Raw genomic sequence first — 19,161 nt, 5'->3', positions numbered from 1 at the left:
CACATCGCCACAACAGTCAGAAAATCCTAATATGTGGCACACCTCATCACCAAGGGCTTTTCATCCAGAAAAAAGGAGGTCATTGTCCCACTGTACTCATCCCTCATTAGACCCATTATGGAATACAGCGCCCCATTTGGTATGTACCTCTCAAGACATCTGCAACAACTGGAAAGACTGCAGAAATACCTCACTAAAAGAATCACAGGCCTAAAGCAGATGCCTTATGCTGACCGCCTTAAAAAACTCCAGCTATATTCTGTCGCATATCATCTTCTCCAAGGTGATCTGTGCTTAACATACAAGGCCATGTCAAACCCAGAGCTGTTGGACATGCTACACTTAAAGAAATCCCAATCCCTCAGAGCCACATGCTCCAGGGATCTAAATCTTGTCATCACAATAAACAAAACATACTGGAGGGATAGGTTCCTGACCCAGAGATGCCCCAGACTCTGGAATAGACTGCCCATACATGTCAAGCAGAGTGCCTTTTTGGCCCTCTTTAAAATGAACCTTGATGATTGTGTGGGAGAAAGGAAATTCATCCCGGGGATCATGTCAGTCGCCCTGCTAGACAGGGGTCCAGGGAAGTAAATAGTGTGGAAAGAAATAGCCAGGGAACTGTTATGGCTAGGCTTGTATAGGCCCTAGGGCTGATAGCCTAGTACCAACCTATGAACAGTTCTGCCACTTTAACATTTTGAGCCATTAATTACCAAATGCACATGACTAAATTTGCCCTAGAGTTTATGTCGCCGGTAATTTCTGATTTGCCTGATTCAGAGAGTAAGATTTTGGCTGCATCCTTAATTGGAGCCTCCTCTCAAGTAGCCTGCCACTCCATCAAATGGAGGTATGATGCTGCAGAGGCATCTGCAAGGGCAGCTGCCTCTGGCTGTGTCTTAAGGAGATTCTCCTGGTTGACTCTAGCCATTACCAGATGATATTAAAGCTAAACTTCTATACACGCCTTTGAACAACTCTGCATTGTTTGATCCTGTGCCAGCTAACTTTGTCTCTCCAGGAAAAGGGTAAAGAATTGCAGGAATTAAAATGCATTCTTGTTTCCCCAGTACCCAAATTTCAAAGAAATTATCCAGATAAACTGTTTTTTGTACGTAGACACTTCTGCCCTCCTCTACCTAAAGCAAAAAAGGGTGGTAGGAGGCCTCAACAGCCTAGGACTTCCCCTGCAACTCCATCTCAGAAACAACCCTTTCCTGACGGGCCTGGTTCCCTCTGACTGCCCAAACCACCCCGACCACCTTCCTCTTTCCTAGCATCTTACTTTGTTTGCCAGCCTGGGGGAGCATAACTCAAGACTCCTGGGTTCTCTGTCATTCAAAAAGGGTACTTTCTGGTATGGGATTCCCTACCTTCCTTCAGGGGAATCTCTCCGTCACCAAGGGAACAACTTCCTTCCTTTCCAGAGGTACTGCTAGGCCTGCTGAGAGAAGGGACTATTCAGGAGGTTCCTCAAGACCAAAAGAGAAGAGGCTTCCATTCCAGAATGTTCCTAGTGCCCAGAAGAGATGGTCCTTGGAGATGCATTCTGGATCTTTTTTTACCTTGGCACCTTCTTGAAAGTACCCACCTTCTGTAGGTTAACTCTTCAGATCTTGTTTCCCCTTATTCTGCCAGAAGTCTGAATCGCTTCCCTGGATATCAAAGATGCATACCTGCACATTCCTATCCACTCCAGCTGCAGGAAGTTTTTATGTTTCTATGTGGCTTCCTGGCATTTTCAGTTCTGTGCCTTGCCTTTTGGCCTCTTTACTGCACCAAGGGTTTAAATGTCTAGCCCCAGTGATTGCCTGCTGCAGGCTTCAAGACATCCACATTTTCCCTTAACTGGATGATCTTCTGTTTCTGGCAACCTCCCCTGAGATCTTGGAGCAAAATATCCTCTTTGTCATTTATTTTCTGCATCTGGGCTTTACCATAAACCACAAAAATTGATTCTCACCCCCTCTCAGTATCACATCTTCCTGGAGTGCAGGATTCAGACAAACCTCATGAGGGTCTGTCTTCTTCCTCGGAAGGCTCGAGACCTCACCTCCTACTTCCAAAACCTTCTGCCTCTGCACCACATTACAACCAGAGAGTTCCTCAGGGTCTTGGGCTTCATGGGATCCACCATCCCAATGTTACCACTGGCCAAACATCACTTGAGAATTCCAGTGGTTCCTAAAGTCAGTTTGGATGCAGCATTCACTTCCCCTGGAGTTCCTAGTTCCTCTCTTTCCCTGTCTGAAGAAAGAAGTCTAGTAGTGGTTCTAACAGGTGTCACTCAACCCGGGACTACCCTTGCATCCTCTGCCACCAGTCCATAAGCTGTTCACAGATGCCTCAGATATGGGCTGGGGGAAAGCTTTCGGAAACTTGAAAGCACAAGGGGTATGGTTCCCATCCCAGCAAAGGGAACACACCAATGTAAGGGAGATGAGGGTGCTGCTGCTAGCCATTCAGACCTTTAATCCTCTCTTCCTGCTAGGATCCCTAAAGCTGTTCACAGACAATATGACTGTCTTATGGTATGTGAACAAGTGAGGGGGGGACCAAATCCTACATTTTTAGGCTGGCACTCCAGGCTCTGGAGCTGGCAAGCCAATATTGGGTGACACTTCATGCAGTGGACATTCAATCCAGCCAAAATTGTGTGGCAGACACCTTGCGCAGGTCCCTAACAGAGCCCCATGAATGGATGCATTGAACGGATGTGTTTCTGGACATTGTCCACCAGTGGAGTATACCTCAAGTAGATTTCTTTGCCTCCCAAGAACAGACAACTTCCACAATTCTGTGCCAGAGTTCTACATCCTCTGGTTTGGAAGGTGGACATCCAGTCATTCCCTGGGAAGGGGATGTTTCTGTATGCATTCTGTCCCCTTCCACTCGTTCTGAAAGTCCCGTTTAAAATTCAGCAGGACAACCCAAAAATCATGCTGGTGATGACCTTTCGGCCAAGACAGCACCTCTTCTGCATTTAGCCAAGGGAAATCACCACAGGGAAATTACCTCACAGGGTGGACCTTCTGACACAAGACAAAGGAACTGTCATCCATCCCCACTTGTCAACCCATCAGTTGACTGTGTGGGTGATGGGGCTTTATTTCCTTTTCGACACCCTTTCTGGGAGAACGTGCTAAGGGTCCTGCAGGAGGCCATGAAACCCAATACCAGAAAATCTTACTTATCCAAGTGGAAGAGATTTTCACATTGATGTCTCTCATGAAACCAGGATCCACTATCAGTGGAAGTCCCCTTGGTTCTGTCTTACCTGTGTGAACTGCTCAGTGCTGGCTTGGCTTACTCCATAGCGAGACACATGGATGTCCCACTCACCAGGTTGGACAAGGAGAAAGTCATTGTCAGATGTCTGTGTGGTGCCAGGATTTGTCAGATCACATTTGCACTCAGGTCTCGCCACAAAAAGTGCCATTACCACTCTGTCATAGCTCATGTTGGAGTGAATGGCCGGAGACATACCTCACTGGACTATATGAAGAGGGACATGATTGAGCTGTCTGAGTATGTGTCCCAGGCAGGTATGCCCCTAGCCTTGAGCAGCATACTACCTTTACCTAGAATTATGCCACAGTATAAACAAGACATGATTGATTTCAATAATTGGCTTAGCTTTTGGTGTCAAAGGGGATTCAGTTTGTCATCCTGGGATGTCATGGTCTACAAACCTTGCTGCTTTGCCAGACATGGTTTGCACGTGGCACCACTAGGATTTTGGCTGCTGGCAAAGGCACTTGCCTCTCCATAGTGCCTTTTTTAGGCAAGTTCTCAAACCTAGACATGAAATTTGCCAATCATAACAAAATAAGGGTCGTGCTGCTAAGCACTAGGAGCTTAAACCAAAAATTGCACACCCTGTAAGCACTTTAGTCACTGGAAGACATCTGTGCAGTCACAGAAACCTGGTTCAAGGCCTCAGAGTACTCCGGCATTCCAAGGCTAAAATGTCTTCCACACTGAGAACCAAAGGAGGTGGTGTTTCTATCTGTATTGGAGATAAATTCACCTGCTGTCAGGACAACTCCATAGAGTTACTCCAAGTTCAGGTTACTGTGGGTAAGACCCCTGTTCACATCGGTCAGTTATAGATCCCCTTCCATGGGTCATGACACAGACGAAACCTACTTGATCAAACTGGAATCAATCCAAATATTTCCATACACTCTGGTTATGGGGGATATATTATCCTACCATCAACTGGGAAAGCTACTCTTGCCCTAACTCACTAGTGGAAAAGTTCTTTGACTTAAATCAAATGGCCTGGAACAAATTGTTCATACCCCAACAAGAGGAACAAACATACTAGATCTGGTCCTCACTAACATGACAAACATATGCACTGCCACAGCTGTCAGACCCTCATTAGTTAAATCCAACCACAAATCAATCACCTTCGAGCTGGCACTAATGCCAGAACTCACAAAGGGCGAAGTCAGACTAAATAACTTCAAGGCAAACTGTACCCTGCTAGGGGAAGTTATAAATGCTTTCCAAGCACCACCCCCAGCTGGCTGTGGTAAATACACTGAAGCTTGCACTAAAGCCCTGTACAGTCACTTGCATAAGTGTATAGACTCAGCTGTGCCAGAAAGAATCAAAGCTAGAGCCCCAAGTAAAAGCAAGCTGCCATGGTGAATATTGAACATTAACAAACTTTACAACAAACATAAAAAGTTGCTGTCCAAGAAAACAAAAGTAAGACCCCAACTATGGAAAAGCACCCTCCTCAGCCTCAACAGACAAATAAGACCTGTCAAATCCTCTTAGGGCATCTTTTGAGAAAAATTTAGCAAGCAAACCAAAGATGACCATAATGCCTTTTACAGTTACACACGTAGCCTAAAAGGTAGGATGCAAGCATGTGCTGAACTAGTGATTAACTGTATAACACACACACACACACACACACACACACACACACACACACACACACACACACACACACACACACACAGACACACACACACACATACAGACACACACACACACACACACATACAGACACACACACACACACACACACACACACACAGACACACACACACACACACACACACACACACACACACACACACACACACACACAGCAAACCTTTAGAGAGGTTTGGTGAAAAATTTCACTCCCTCATCCCCTCCAAACTTGTTACAAACCTTGCCTCAAATCCCCCCACCCACACCCTAAATATCTGAAGAGCAGATCATTAAATTCTTGGCCAAGGCAAAAAAAAACACAGCCTCTGTGGGATTAAAAGACATCTTAGGCCATCTTCTAAACAGGCTAAAACCTGAACTGGCATCACCATTAAGTACCATTTTCAATCACAGCCTAACCACAGGCTTTGTTTTTGCAGAATGGAGAACAGCAACAGTTATTCCCCTCCACAAAGGTGGCCTAGCAGCAGACCCGGTTAATTATAGACCCATAAGTCTGACCAGTCTCATCTTTAGGGCCATGGAATGTATCATTATGGACCTCATAAATAAAGCCTGGATTCAACCCAGTTTGGCTTTGTCAAAGGCAGATTCTTCCTGTTAATCTGATGTATTTCTTCGAAAAATGTGACCAGGGTCATTGTCGAGGGCACATTTGTACACACAGCATACCTTGACTTGGCAAAGGCTTTCAACATAATCAAGCACTCGCACATTACAGTTAAACTTGGAAAACTGAATGTAAACCCCTTTGTTGTAAGATGGGTTGCCAACTGGGTCAGAAACCAGACACACATTATCAAAGTGGGAGACTTCACATCAACCTACAGACCATTCACCAGTGAGGTGCCACAAGGGTCAGTGCTGGACCCCCCTACTGTTTGGTATATACTTCTGAGAAGTTCAGGCCAAAACTAAGAGGTTGTGGTTGACCAAGTTTGCTCATGACTGTAAACTAGGTGCAATTATTGAATCCCCAAATGTCAGTATACTCTAAGAGGGTCTTGTGCAGACTAACGACTGGTGTCTTACTCACAGTCTTAAACTGAATGTAGAAAAATGCAGCATCATTCCCTTCGGCAAAAACAATGTCCCGCCACACTATCAAATCAACAGCAATACTCAAGTACATACAAAGTGGTAAGGGATCTGGCATCACAAGTTGACTGCAACCTTAACTTTGACCACCATGTGTCTACTGTAGTAAGGAAGGCTTTCTACATAGCACACTTAGTAAAGGCATTGCCTCGAGAGCAAAGGAGGTTCAGGCCTGTAGTTGACTGCAGTGCACCTACAGCAATTGGAGAGACTTCAAAGGTGTCTAACAAAAGATCAAGGGACTCCGGTACATGCTTACACAGACAGACTAGTCCCTGTCACTATACTCTATCATATAGACTTCTTGGGGGAAACTTGTGCCTGGCTTATACAGCAGTCTCAGACCCAAACCTACTGAACCTGCTGCACATCTGTAAATCAAATGGGACTAGAGCTACCCATTCCAGGGACCTAAATATGGCCTGCGACTTAAATAGGACATGCTGGAGAGACAGATTTGTCTCCCGGTGACTGCCACATCTTAACTCCAGGGCCTTATGGCATCTCCTCTCTTTTTGATTTTTCATAAAGACAGGGTGTCTTTGGACTAACCCTTCCTTTATGCCCAAGGTTGTCAGTGATGTGTCACTTACCCAGTCCATTCATTTACCTACCTTTCCTTCTCCCCTCAATTCTAGTGAAAAGGTGCTGCACACCCTGAATGTGCATAGACATCTTAACTTTGGTCTTGTCTAAATAAAATCTATCAGGAAATCAGACCAGCTTTTGTTTCCTGTCATCCCAGAGCTCTGGGGTTGCCTGTTTCTAAGCTGACTATTTATTTCTGCTTGGATTTCTAAGACTATTTCCTTTTATGTGAATCATGGTAAGAGCCTTCCCTCTTCTTTAAGGGCTCACTCCACTAGGACTGTAGCTAAATTTGGTGCTGTCTTTAAGGGACTAGATACTAGCTCTATTCTTGAAGCGGCTACATGGACTTCTATGCATACCTTCACCAAACATTACAAATTGGATGGCATATCTAAGTCTAGAGCAGGTTTTGCCAGAGCCATACTCCATGGCTTTCTGGGGAGCTGTACTGCTTCACCCTCCACCCTCTCCTCTTAAGCTTTTGTACTCTTCCTCATGTAAAAAATACTGCAACAGATGAATAGGACATTGTATGGTAAGATTTTACCCAACTGGATGTCATTCTCTTCACTGTTGCAGTAGTCCAGTCCCTCCCTCCTTCCCCCTGTTTTTTTTTTTCACTGTGGATGTTTATACCCTACTTTTCTTAGGCTGGCATTTCTCCTGGGGCATTCAGTTTTGAGGACAGTGTGTGTGTGTACTTCACTTTTTTGACCAATGTATCTTTTATGACCAGTGTATGATGGCAGCCTACGTGCGACATACTACACACTTTACATTCGCGAAAGCTTGTATACTGGCCGACATCAGGTGGCCTACATTGGGAATATCCCTTATGCAAAGAATATTGCAGCAGTGAAGAGAGGGACATTTATCGTTATGGTAAGATTTTACACAACTATTCTTTGCCCTGGTCCCCCCTCAGGAACGATCACCGAGAGATGCTCTAGTTCATGTTTGACCCTCCAGTCTCCTTTATGCTTATCCTCCCCTACCACTCATTCCCATATTTCTTCAGAAAGCACAACGGTTGAAGAGCAAAGTGATCCTCATTGCTCCCTTTTGGCCTTGACATGTGTGGTTCCCCTTCCTTTGGTCTCACTTAGTACATCCTCCTTGGATGCTGGAAACCCAGTCCAGACCTCCTATCTCAGGCATCAGGAGAGATTCACCCAGATCTTGTAGCCCTCAAACTGATTGCATGGTTTCTCCAATTCCAATGATGGCTAGACATCCCAGACTTTCCTCTTCAGTTAAAAAAAAAATTGGTATTTTACTATATAGCTTCTGCTAGAAAAATCTACAAGAATAAATGGAAAAGATTCACTAGTTGGGCTCGTCAGAAACAATTAAATCCTTCACGGCTCCAATCTCAGCAGTTCTGGACTTCCTTGCCTTAATTTTCCAGGATGGAGCAAGTTTCTTTACTATTAAAATTCAATTGGCAGCCATCGCCCAACTATCATATAAGGGATAATGCTTATTTAGCATCATCTAAATTGTGTAAAGTATTTCTTACCTTCTTAGACCTCCAGTAAAGGACCCCACTCCACCTTGGGATCTCACCATGGTTTTACAAGCTTTTGTACATTCCCTTTTTGAGCCATCTACCAAATTTCTTTCTTGGACAACTGTGTTTTTGGTAGCTATAACCTCTGCAAGATGAGTATTGGAACTACAAGCACTATCTTCCAAACCACTGTATTTGATTTTTCAAAGATAGTTGCCTTATGCACAAATCCTCCTTTTTTACCAAAGGTTGCATGTGAAAAATATCAATCATGTCTTCAGTATACCTTTTTCCTTCCCTAAATTTGAAAAAAAGGAGAATATACCTTTCGTCTTCTAGATGTACATGGACAATTACTTTTTTTTTTAACCTCAACAGAACAAAAGCATTCAGAAAATCTGATCAACTATTTGTTTCTTTTTCTAAATTAAGAATGGGAAGGCCAGTCTGTAAAACTACCCTGGTCAAATGGATAACAGATTGCATTTCATATGTCTATTCTTCGAAAGGTATTACATTAACTAAACAATTGAAGGCACATTCAACCAGGTGAATGTCTACTTTAGCAGCTTTCTGGTCAAGAGCCTCTATTCTTGGTCAAATAACTCATAGCTTTATTGTGCATTACAAATTCGATATAATTTCCAGGAGAAGAGCTGTGTTTCGTTCCATAGTGCTCCAGAACATTATTCCATGAGGGCCACCCAAGGTTAGTGTAGCTGTGGACTCTGTCCCATTGGCTGAGAAATGAATGAAAATGGCATCTTATGTACTTGCCATAATATTCCATCTGTGTTATTCATTTACATTCTACCTCAACTCCCCTCCCCTTCCCCTGTCCTTCTATTTGAGAGAGACCTATAGGAAGTGTTAAGAACCATAGTTCCTGACTGAGCTCCTGATCTTTCAGCTATTACTTTCCTGTCATAGCATTATTATTGTATTATATGTATATAATGTTTATAATGGCAGCAAACCTGGGCGGCCACGGTGGTGCAGCGGTTAGCATTGCCACCTCACAGCAAGAGGTTCTCTGGTTCAATCCTCAGCTGGGGTGCCTTCTGTGTGGAGTCTGCATGTCCTCCCTGTGGTCGCGTGGGTTTCCTCCCACATCCCAAAGACATGCTGTAGGTGGATTGGACACTCTAAATTGGCCCTAGGTCTGAGTGTGTGTGTGTGTGTGTGTGTGTGTGTGTGTGTGTGTGTGTGTGTGTGTGTGTGTGTGTGTGTGTGTGTGTGTGTGTGTGTGTGTGCCTTCTGTGGGAGGTTGGGTGCTGGGCTAGCACCTCAACACTGTAAAACACCACTGCCAATCATGAGTGGACAGGTGATCCGCTGTGGTGACCCCTAACCAGGAAAAAGCCGAAAGAAGAAGAAGAATAGCGGCAAACCCAGTCTGAATTGTTGTAGTGGTCAGGGGCCTTATGGGTAAGGGAGGAGCTCAAGATTTGGATCCTAGAATCGTAAGTGACAGTCTTATCCAAGGGTCAGAACCAAACCTATTGGTTGAGGAAGAATGAAAATGAACAGCACAGATGGAACATTATGGTGATTACATAACTTCTTTTTTTCAACTCGTGTGCTAAATGTGGTTCTGGGTGGTGGCTGCAGTTGACACTGGATACAAATACTTCCTTTCAAGGGTATTCCTTGCCATCATCCCAACTAATTTTTTTCTTCATCACTTATTCACCCTAGGAGTCCTACAAACCAGTGCCTTTAGATTAAAGGCGCAAAAGCTTCTATTCCAGAATGTTTCTGGTACCAAAGAAAGCTGTCTTGGATCTTTCCTTTCTCAGTCTGTATGTGAAACATCCAAAGTTCAAACTGCTGACCCTTAAACACACTTGCTCAACATACCTTCCTTTAGTGTCATGGTAACATTAGTTGTATAATGTGCTTATTAGATTATCATAGCCTTTGGGCTTCAAGAAATTTCTCAGATTCTATATCTAGGTCAGATTATCAGTTCTCTGCATTACCCTTTGGGTTATCTACAGCTCCAATGGCATCTGCAAAGTGTCTAGCCCCAGTCATAGCTCATTGCAGACTAAATTGCATTCACATATTTCTTTCGACAATTTATTTCTCTTTGTAGAGTCTTTTCCCAGACGTCAAGAGTCCTTAACATGGTTTCCATCTCTACTTACTAACGTGGATTCCAGACAATTTTACAAAAATTCTCCTTTTCTGGGCTGCCTTATAAACGCGTCTTAGAAAATGGCGTTTACACAGGAGAATGTGGATTTTTATTTGGAAACTTTCTTGAGTCAGTCTTAGACTTCTAAAAGAAATCTGTCGTTCATGGCCTGTATGATTCTCATGATTCCACTTGAGACACTACATATGAGAAAAATTCAATCGTTTGAAAAAAAAATTCACATAAATCCAGCATCTTCATCTTCTGGAATTTCAGATTCCAATTTTGGGAAAAGCACTGGTGAAGACAACAACTGGCTGTAAATGCAGGTTTTCCCTTTTCTTCTCTACCCCCACCCCCCCGTAAGTCTAACTACAGACACCCCCAGATTATGCTGGGGGAGCAGTTTCTATGGCGGTAAAGGTGCGTGGCTTGTGGAACTCCTCAGACAGACCAAGAGATGTTTGCTGTGATCCATACCTTAAAATCTGTTCATCTATGGTTTCCAGAGCCTCTGCAGGTGACTATGAACACCACCATAGTTATGTTATATATAAACAAGTGGGGGGAGGGGGCACTGGCTCATACCCTGTGTGTGCAGGCTGACTACAATTGTTTGGGAGGTATTTCTACAGCGTTTTTAACCCTCCAAGCATATTGCATTCTTTCAGAGCAAAATTGGCAGACCAGGACAGACCATGAACAAGGGGGCCTTTCAGGAGTTGATACAGTTGTGGGGTACACCTCAAATAGATCTGTTTGCCAACTTTAGAAACATGCAGTTGAGGAAATTCTGATTCAGTGTTCTTTGCAAGCAAGCCTGGAAAAGAGATGCATTCTTTCCCATGGTTGGGAATGTTCCTTTATGCCTTTCCACCCTTTCCACTGATACCCAGGGTAATTCTGGATATTCAGGACTCTCCAAAAATCATTGGGATGATTCCCTTTTGGCCCAGTCAACACTAGCTCTCCCTTCTTATGGAATTGTCCAAGGGCAATTACTACAAGCTTTCTCACAGACTGGACTTTAACTCCCACTATATTGTATGAGTAATACACTCCAATCTGAAACAACTTCAACTAATTACTTAGATGATTCAGTTTTATTTCCTTTTAGGCACCTTTTTCATAAGGACATGCAGCATGTACTAAAGGAAGCAAGAAAGCCTGCTACTAGGAAATTTGATAATTGTCCAGTGGAAAAGATTTTCTAGTTGGTGCCTAGCCAATAACCAGTCTCTCATCAGGGATTATGTACCACTGGTTCAGTAGTATTTGTGTGAGTTGATTTCTTCTGGCATGTCTTGCTACTCTATCAAGGTACATCTGATGGCTCTTTTGGCATTTCTGCCTATGTATCCTCCCCTTTTTCTTTTTGTACAAGATTTTCTTACTACTTAGGCCTCCTTTGAAAACATGTGCCCATTTTCTGGGCTCTTAATATTGTATTCTAAAAGTAACTGTCTCCCTTTAAACAAACTCATCAGGTGCATTTAAGGTTCTCTACTTAGAATGTCCTTCTTATTGCTCTGACATCTCCAAAGAAGAGCATCTGAGTTCCAGGCTCTCATGACAGGTCAGTCTTATTTCAACTTCCATAAATATATGGTCAAATTAAGACCAAATCCATCATTTTATGCCCAGAGTTCTTTCAGAGTTTACTTTGAATCAAGCCATAAATTTCCCAATCTTCTATCCAGAGCCTCAGATCCATGGAGAAGGGACTTTACAAACTCCAGACATGCTCAGGTACTGTCTTGATAAAACCAAGTCCTTTAGACGAACTGATCAGCTATTTCTTATGATGGGACATGGGAAGGACAGCCCATGTCAAAATAGAGTATTTCTAGGTGGTTGCTCTCTGCTGTTGCCTTTTGTTATACCCACAATGGCAAATCTATTCCGGGCAGTATTAATACACATTCTACTAGAACATAGGCAGCTATGATGGCATACTGGAAAAGGAGTGGACTCTAGACGCATTCTAGAGGCAGCAACTTGGTCCTCTGTACATACTTCTACCAAGCATTACTTTTCCAAGTTAAGGACTGATTTTGCTAGGACAATTCTCTAGGTGCTCCCTGATCCTTATTCTTCATCCTCCCAGGTTGAATATGCTGTGATAATCACCCCATATAGCCAAAAAGGTTACTGCAGCAGTGAGAATGATGAACATAGTACAATTGTACTAAGGTGCACTTAACGCAACTGTAGATGTTCAAATTCTTAACTGCTGCACCAGTCACTCCCATTCACATTCCACTACTGCTGTATATAGATAGTTGTTGAGATATAAAGTTTTTGACTATTCATGTTATATATACAACTGTACTTTTTCAAAGCCTTACCTTATAATAATCTGGTTAGTTTCTTCCCACATCTCCGTAGCTGCTTACTTCACATCCCAGTTCAACCAAATCCTCAAGTATCTCATCCTGTCATGACCCTACAAAAAGTGGAAACTTACTACCAAATCATGTGTTGGGGCAAGGTTCATTACTATATCCTTTGTTTTTGCTGCAGTTAATTTGTATCACAACATGCTATTAAATTATTTCAAATTTTTTAAATATAATGTTTATATAATTTTTGGAATTTTATCATCAAAAAAATGCTATTTTCTTAATGTTTTTTCAATTATGTCCAGTTTTAAATGATTTTGTCATGTCCCTGGCTAATCAATCTAAATATAAAGCAGAGTAATGTTGGAAGCGGACAGCCTTGTCTTGTTCCTCTTATAAAATTGAATACTTAAAGATTGCACCACTTTGTTCACATTTGTGGAAACCCAATTGGCCTCAAGGGATCTCTTTGTAAGTTCCACACACGCTCTGCCAAATGACTTTCAACATGCAAACATATTAAACATTGGCTTTAGATTGTCATCGCCACCTGGAAGTGTAAACCTTGGCTGTAGATTTGCCACTTTTAAATTGACATTCAAACCCATGTGCAAAAATGGGGAAAAGGGGTTGTGAATGGATAGATGTACTCTTGATGTGTCACCCTGACCCCATGTGCAAAAATGGGGGGGGGGTGGGAGTAATGGATGGTGGATTTATCCAATGCATTTTTTTCTGTTAATATTGTGAAATGTTTGCCCACTTTCCATAAATCCACACTGATCCAGGTCTGTTGTTCTCTGTGATATCTTTGCCATTCACTGCATCAATTCCATCCATTCTAGAGTGTCTGTCTTAAGTTCTTAATTCTTGTCTTTGTTAGTCTGTAAGCATATATTTGTCTCCATCAAGATGTCAGCTGTTTATCCCTAGCCTCTTTTAAGTGTTCAAAGTGTTTTTTAAAGACATTTCTCTTGCATCCCCCAGTAAAGGACCCCGTCCTTCCCTGAAATTCCTTTAATTTACAGAATTTAACTCCTCCGCCTTTCAAACTGACTGCAACTGAAGAAATGTTTGTATCTTGAAAAACTTTACTCATGGCTGCTATTACTTCAACTAAGGGCATTTCTGAAGTGCAAGTCTTTTCCATCCATCTTCTTTGCTTACTGTTCCACAAAGTCTCCATGAGAACAAATCCTCCTTCCACGCATAAAGCGGGAACAGCGGTAAATTTAAAACAAGGTAGTCAGTTTACCAGCATTCTTCCAAAATTATTCCAGCAGAGGTAATTCTGTTTCACGGTATGAATGTTTACAGGCAACCCCTTTCAATAAGAAAATACTTCATTTTTCTGTATTGTACTCCAAACTCTGTCAGGGCAATGGCCTTTTCACAGGCACTTCTGAAAAATGAATCCTTGAATAATGTTTGTTCAGCAAGTACATAATCATCGCTAAATACGTTTGCTAGACACCTTAAAGTGATTGTGATATGTAGAGCCAGGTCTTCCATTGTTGCCACAATTAGACATTCGTTTGGGTCTGCCCAAGAGTTTTAGCTTGGGACTCAGTCATGCTGATTAAGATGGAACTGCCAATCTAAATGCAGAAGTTGCATACTCATCACAATTTTAGATCTGGATTGGCAGTTCCATCCTTATTACCATTCCTGCCCCCCTCCCCCCAACACTCTCTCTCTCTCTCTCTCTCTCTCTCTCACACAGATCACAGCTCTCAACAGAATCGGGGACAAATCTCAACAGAATTAGGGACTCTTAAAATATTAGTACTTTTAATTTGAGACATTGATGGAATAAGATAATGTGAATTAATATACATTTTCTGAAGTAAAAAGTCTATAACTCTAATTAGTGTCATCTTTATTAAATGTAACTTGTTACCTTGTCTGTAAACGTTGCTAATTTTAGTAGGGATTAAGAGTGACAGCACTAAAATTTGAGTCAAAATCAGGGACGTCCCTATAAATTAGGGACAGTTGAGAGGTATGACTCGCATGCACACAAACACACACCTATACTTAACTGGTTTGCCTAATAGCTCATAAAGTTACTTGTTTTGTATATAGTTCTTTTAGTTATTAATATTTCTGCATCATTTGTACATCAGAAGTCTGTAGAAGGGTTCTGAGAAGCACAGCTTTGTGGGAAGAGGTGTTTGGAAGCCTGGAAAAGTTTCTACTGCTGGGATAAGTCTTGCCAGTCTTCATCCTGCTGCTAATGCTGATGGAACTGCCAGTCCAGGTGTAATGTTATAGTTAGTAACTTCTGTGTTCCTATGGAGAGAGTACATTGGGTGTCCATAACTGTATAGGCCAAACACTCACCCTCACATGAAAAGTGGGGAGTAAGGGTGTAGCACAACTTGTTTGACATCACATTGTTAATAACGAATGGGTGAAAAGTATTCCGTTTGATGTGAAAAAAGAAATATGTCTCAACAAGATGTGGTTTCCAGACTTTGATAGTTTGCATTTCTTTGCACCCTTTGCTGTGTGTATCTATGCTTAAATGTCAACACTGTTTATACAGGATTTTCAATTACTTTTTTTTTAATTTTTTTCTTAATTTGCTAAAGGCTCAACATCATGCTTCTTCCAGTCACAGTAAAGCTGAAAGGTATGACTTTTTGTACTTTGGTTTCATTCTTAGTAGTTAGAAATTTAAATACAATTGATAAGAAAATGAAACACTCTCATCTTTGTTAGCATGTCTGGCTGGAGATTTGTGTACATTCATAGATTAAAAGTGAAGCAAACACAGGCAGGAAGCAGTAAATATACACAGTTTATTTAGGGGAATAGAGGAATCCTTCTAAATAAACTGCGGATTACTACTTCCTGCCTATGTTTGCTTCACTTTGGATTTCGTGGTTTCTTTTGTTCCTGTTTGGACATTCTTAGATTAACTTGTATTGTATGCCAGCATGTCTAATTGTGAAAAAATAAATACGTTTTTAAAATGTGGAGTGTCTCCCTGCTTATACAAAATGTTTAAAGAATCTGACAGTGTTTTGATACATTTCTAATTGCACATGTTTGTGAGGGAGATTCTAAAATACAAATGGTCTGTAGAGAATCAGCTGAACAGTAGACAATGTCCTTAGAATATTCCTAGTTGCTAGGAAAAAACTTTTTTTAAACAGCTGGCTGTTATTTTTAAAATAAGACAGTTGAGACTGTTAACCTGGACTATATAACAGAGACTGCTGAAACCAGTTACTGGGCAGTTTGTGAAGAACAGCAGTCAGTGGATACCCAAGAAAAAGGACTCGCCAAAAACTAAGCCTGTTATGTTTTAGAATAGATCAGGGACTATATTCTCAAATTAGATTAGGAAAGTTTAGTTATTTAGATAGTTTTTCTAAGATGATGGACATTTTCTGTCCTACAGTTTAATTTTATATTTCTAGTGATTAAATTCTGGTGTTTATTGAAAGTTATTGATTTACATTTTTGTAATCATGTTACTTATTACATGTTTTTCATTACTTCACATTGTGACTGGACAGTTATTGTTTATATATATATATATATATATATATATATATATATATATATATATTATATTATATATATAGAGAGAGAGAAATTAGAGAGTGTTTGTAACTGTTTGATTCTCCTCAGGTCACCTCGAATATCTGGCTGCTTCAGGTCATGGCTATAATTTATTTTCATATTTAATTTTTAATAATTGATCACCCTTTGAAGGGCATGTAGACCTAACTCTGGTGGCATTGTTTACCATTTGTATTGGGGAGGAGACACAGTTGGAAATCTGTGTCATGCTTCCCAAAAGTGTTTGAGTGTGTGAGATTAGAATTTATTTTGAGTGTGAGTCAGAGGTCTTAAACTGGAACATATTGCTCTATGATAAGGGATTACATTTGGGTGGACAGTGGTATATAGTCCAGTCCTAGAAAAATAGAGCGTCTTCCTCTTGTGCTATTAAGGGAAATTGTGGAATTTTACTCTTGTGTGCTCTGGTGTTTTCAGTGATGCTCCCACACTGGAGTCAGTGGTGAGGATTGAGGCTCCTTAATTACCGACCTGGGTTTTTAGTGGGAGACTTCACATTATTGGTGGCAGTCCTGTGGGATATTAGCCGGACGTTACAACAGTAATGTGCCAATCAAATCTGTTTTTCATGTAGAGTTTAGTTGTACCATGATATTTACTGTCTGTTATATTACTAGCTGACAATTTAGCACAGAAAATTAAGGCTACAACTCCCTGAATTCAGTGATTGTCTCATTCACTGCCTAATAGTTGCATCTATATCACATAATCAAAGCTTCAGAACATCAAATCTGATATGGTCGAGACCATATCATCGCTGTTTTGAAACTTCGAATATGTAAAAAAAAAAAAAACAAGAAAATAACTTACCTAAACGTTTCAAGCAGTGGGCAAGCCCATCTGCACCCCCCCACACCCCTCACCCCCACTACTTAAGTATACCAACTCTGAGATTGCACTGCAGTGTAGTAAAGGGAAATCTTCCCTTACAGAGATTTCCATTAAAACGTTTGATGTTTCAAAACTTCGATGATATGGTGCCGACCATATCAGTTTTGAAGTTTTGAAACTTCGACGAAGCAATATAGATCCTAATAGTTGACTGATTATGTAACTCCTATCTAGACAGTACTTTCAGATCATCCCTGAAAGAAGTTGTAGGAATTTTGAGGTTTTCCAACATTTCAGCAAGGAAAATGTTCTGATTGATTTGGTCTTTTGAAGCTCATTTAATTGTTGGCTCTATGCTAGAGAGCGACGAACTGTCACCTAAATGGCCCAGGTTCAAGAAGACACCTAGGTCTGGAGGGCCAGTGAGAAATGGTGAGTCAGTTCCTGCTTACCCATCTCAGGGGAAGGTTTGGGGTCATGCTGTGACACATCTGAGTCATGCCATTTAATGGTGAAACCAGAGCCATAATGTTTGCAGAGTGGTGGGTAAGAGGACCATGAGAAGTGTTTCCTCATGGTTGGGGATGACTTCATTGTGGCACCATTGCATACCTATCTTAAGGATGTAACCCAGCATGTTGGGGCTGGTTAGAATGCCCAGCAAAATGCCTTTTAAGAGCTGCATATTTTTTTGATCTTTCATCATATTGATAGCTATTTGGGTTGTATCCTGCCAATGACATAACAGCTGGGCAGCTTCCAGAGCTTCAGGACATCTTACACGCATCCACACCATTAGGCAGCTCGAGCTGAGCTTCCTGAAAGAGAGGTTTGAGTGCCAAGCCCTCCAGTGCTTTCCTGCCATTGGAGAGCTCTCCTCCGTGGGCTTTCGGGGATAGTCTGTTTGCTTGTGCTCTCTCTTTGCTGGGCAGATAAGTTCCCTCTGAGGAAAAACCTTCCACATAAAAAATGTATAGTTTTAATGTACTTTCCAAGCTTAAAAATAATGTTCCTAAATAGGAGTTTGTGGTTTAATGGACTGTCATGAGACTTAACTGTACTTTAAACAGGGGCCTATTTTTTTCCTGTCAGTTTAAAAGTAGTTAAACATTTTTTTCCTGTGCAGAAATGGGGTTAATTTTACTTTTTGGGACTGGCAAAGTGTATTAAAGGGTGACCATTTGAAATGTCTGGACCTGCTAGCACAAGTCCCAAAATGAATAGCTGAAAGCATGGAGTTGCACTGAGATGCCATATCTCAGAATATTTCCTTTTCTCCAAGGTATGGCTATCGCTGAGTTGGCGTATCCCTGTTTTTTTTTTTTTTTTTTTTCAGCTTGTCAACACACTGTATTTTGAATTCTGACATTTCAATAGAGAGCGATATTAAAGTGCTTTTTGCTGTGTGTGTGTGTGTGTTCTCACAAAAAAGTGACTTTCAACAGCTTTAAATTTTTACTGGCTTATGCTGATTGTTTTCCCCAGGAGTAAAGCATTTTTTCGGCTTGATCATGGAACAAACTACCAGTCCCATGGTCAGTCTTTCTTCCAGCCACAAAAAGAAAAACTTAAACAACCTTTGCTATCACAGCAGGTTAGAAATTTGCCTGAGCAGCAAGTGGATGACTCTGTTGTGGCCAAAGCTGGTTCCTCAGATCTCTTATCTTTTACGTCCCACCCTCTAGTGTTTTACCTACAGCCACTATGAACCAGAAGTTAGTCACTTCCTCTGCTAATGTTGGGGTCTCCTGAGTAGGCAAGGGAGGGGAAACAGAGAAGGTTTCCTTGTTTAGTCATAATGTTGTGCCCATCACTGGGGAAGCTGCTGCTGCCTTTAAGAACTCTGTTGGCCCCAGTATTTCCTGCCAAAAGGAAACCGAAATCTAAATATCTATCTATTTTCCCTCAAATTTCTCGAGACAGGAGTAGGTTACTAAATCTGGCTCAGGATTCAGGCTGTTGACCTTTCTTATCAGGTAGGTTCTGGCAAAAGAAAGAGGGATGCTTCTTTTCCTGAAGAGATTCAATGTTTTGAATCTGGACAGGAAGATGAAGGGACATATGCTGTATTTTCTCCTCAGATTTCTGATTCA

At 41.6% G+C, this 19,161-nt stretch overlaps 1 protein-coding gene across 2 annotated transcripts in view; it reads left to right on the top strand.

The window, feature by feature from the left end:
• PLEKHA8 (pleckstrin homology domain containing A8) overlaps window positions 1-19,161 on the top strand; it is a 384,133-nt gene that overhangs the window by 158,583 nt on the left and 206,389 nt on the right. For both annotated transcript variants that reach the window (XM_044066845.1, XM_044066846.1), the window contains exon 6: window positions 15,238-15,278. In XM_044066845.1, coding sequence (XP_043922780.1) covers window positions 15,238-15,278 — 41 coding nt within the window. The remainder of the gene's footprint in view (window positions 1-15,237; window positions 15,279-19,161) is intronic.

The sequence above is a fragment of the Protopterus annectens genome, chromosome 3.part1, assembly GCF_019279795.1.
Source record: "Protopterus annectens isolate FY-2018-M chromosome 3.part1, PAN1.0, whole genome shotgun sequence".
NCBI lineage: Eukaryota > Metazoa > Chordata > Ceratodontiformes > Protopteridae > Protopterus > Protopterus annectens.
The sequence above is the reverse complement of the archived record's forward strand: the minus strand, read 5'-3'. Positions and strand labels throughout refer to the sequence as shown.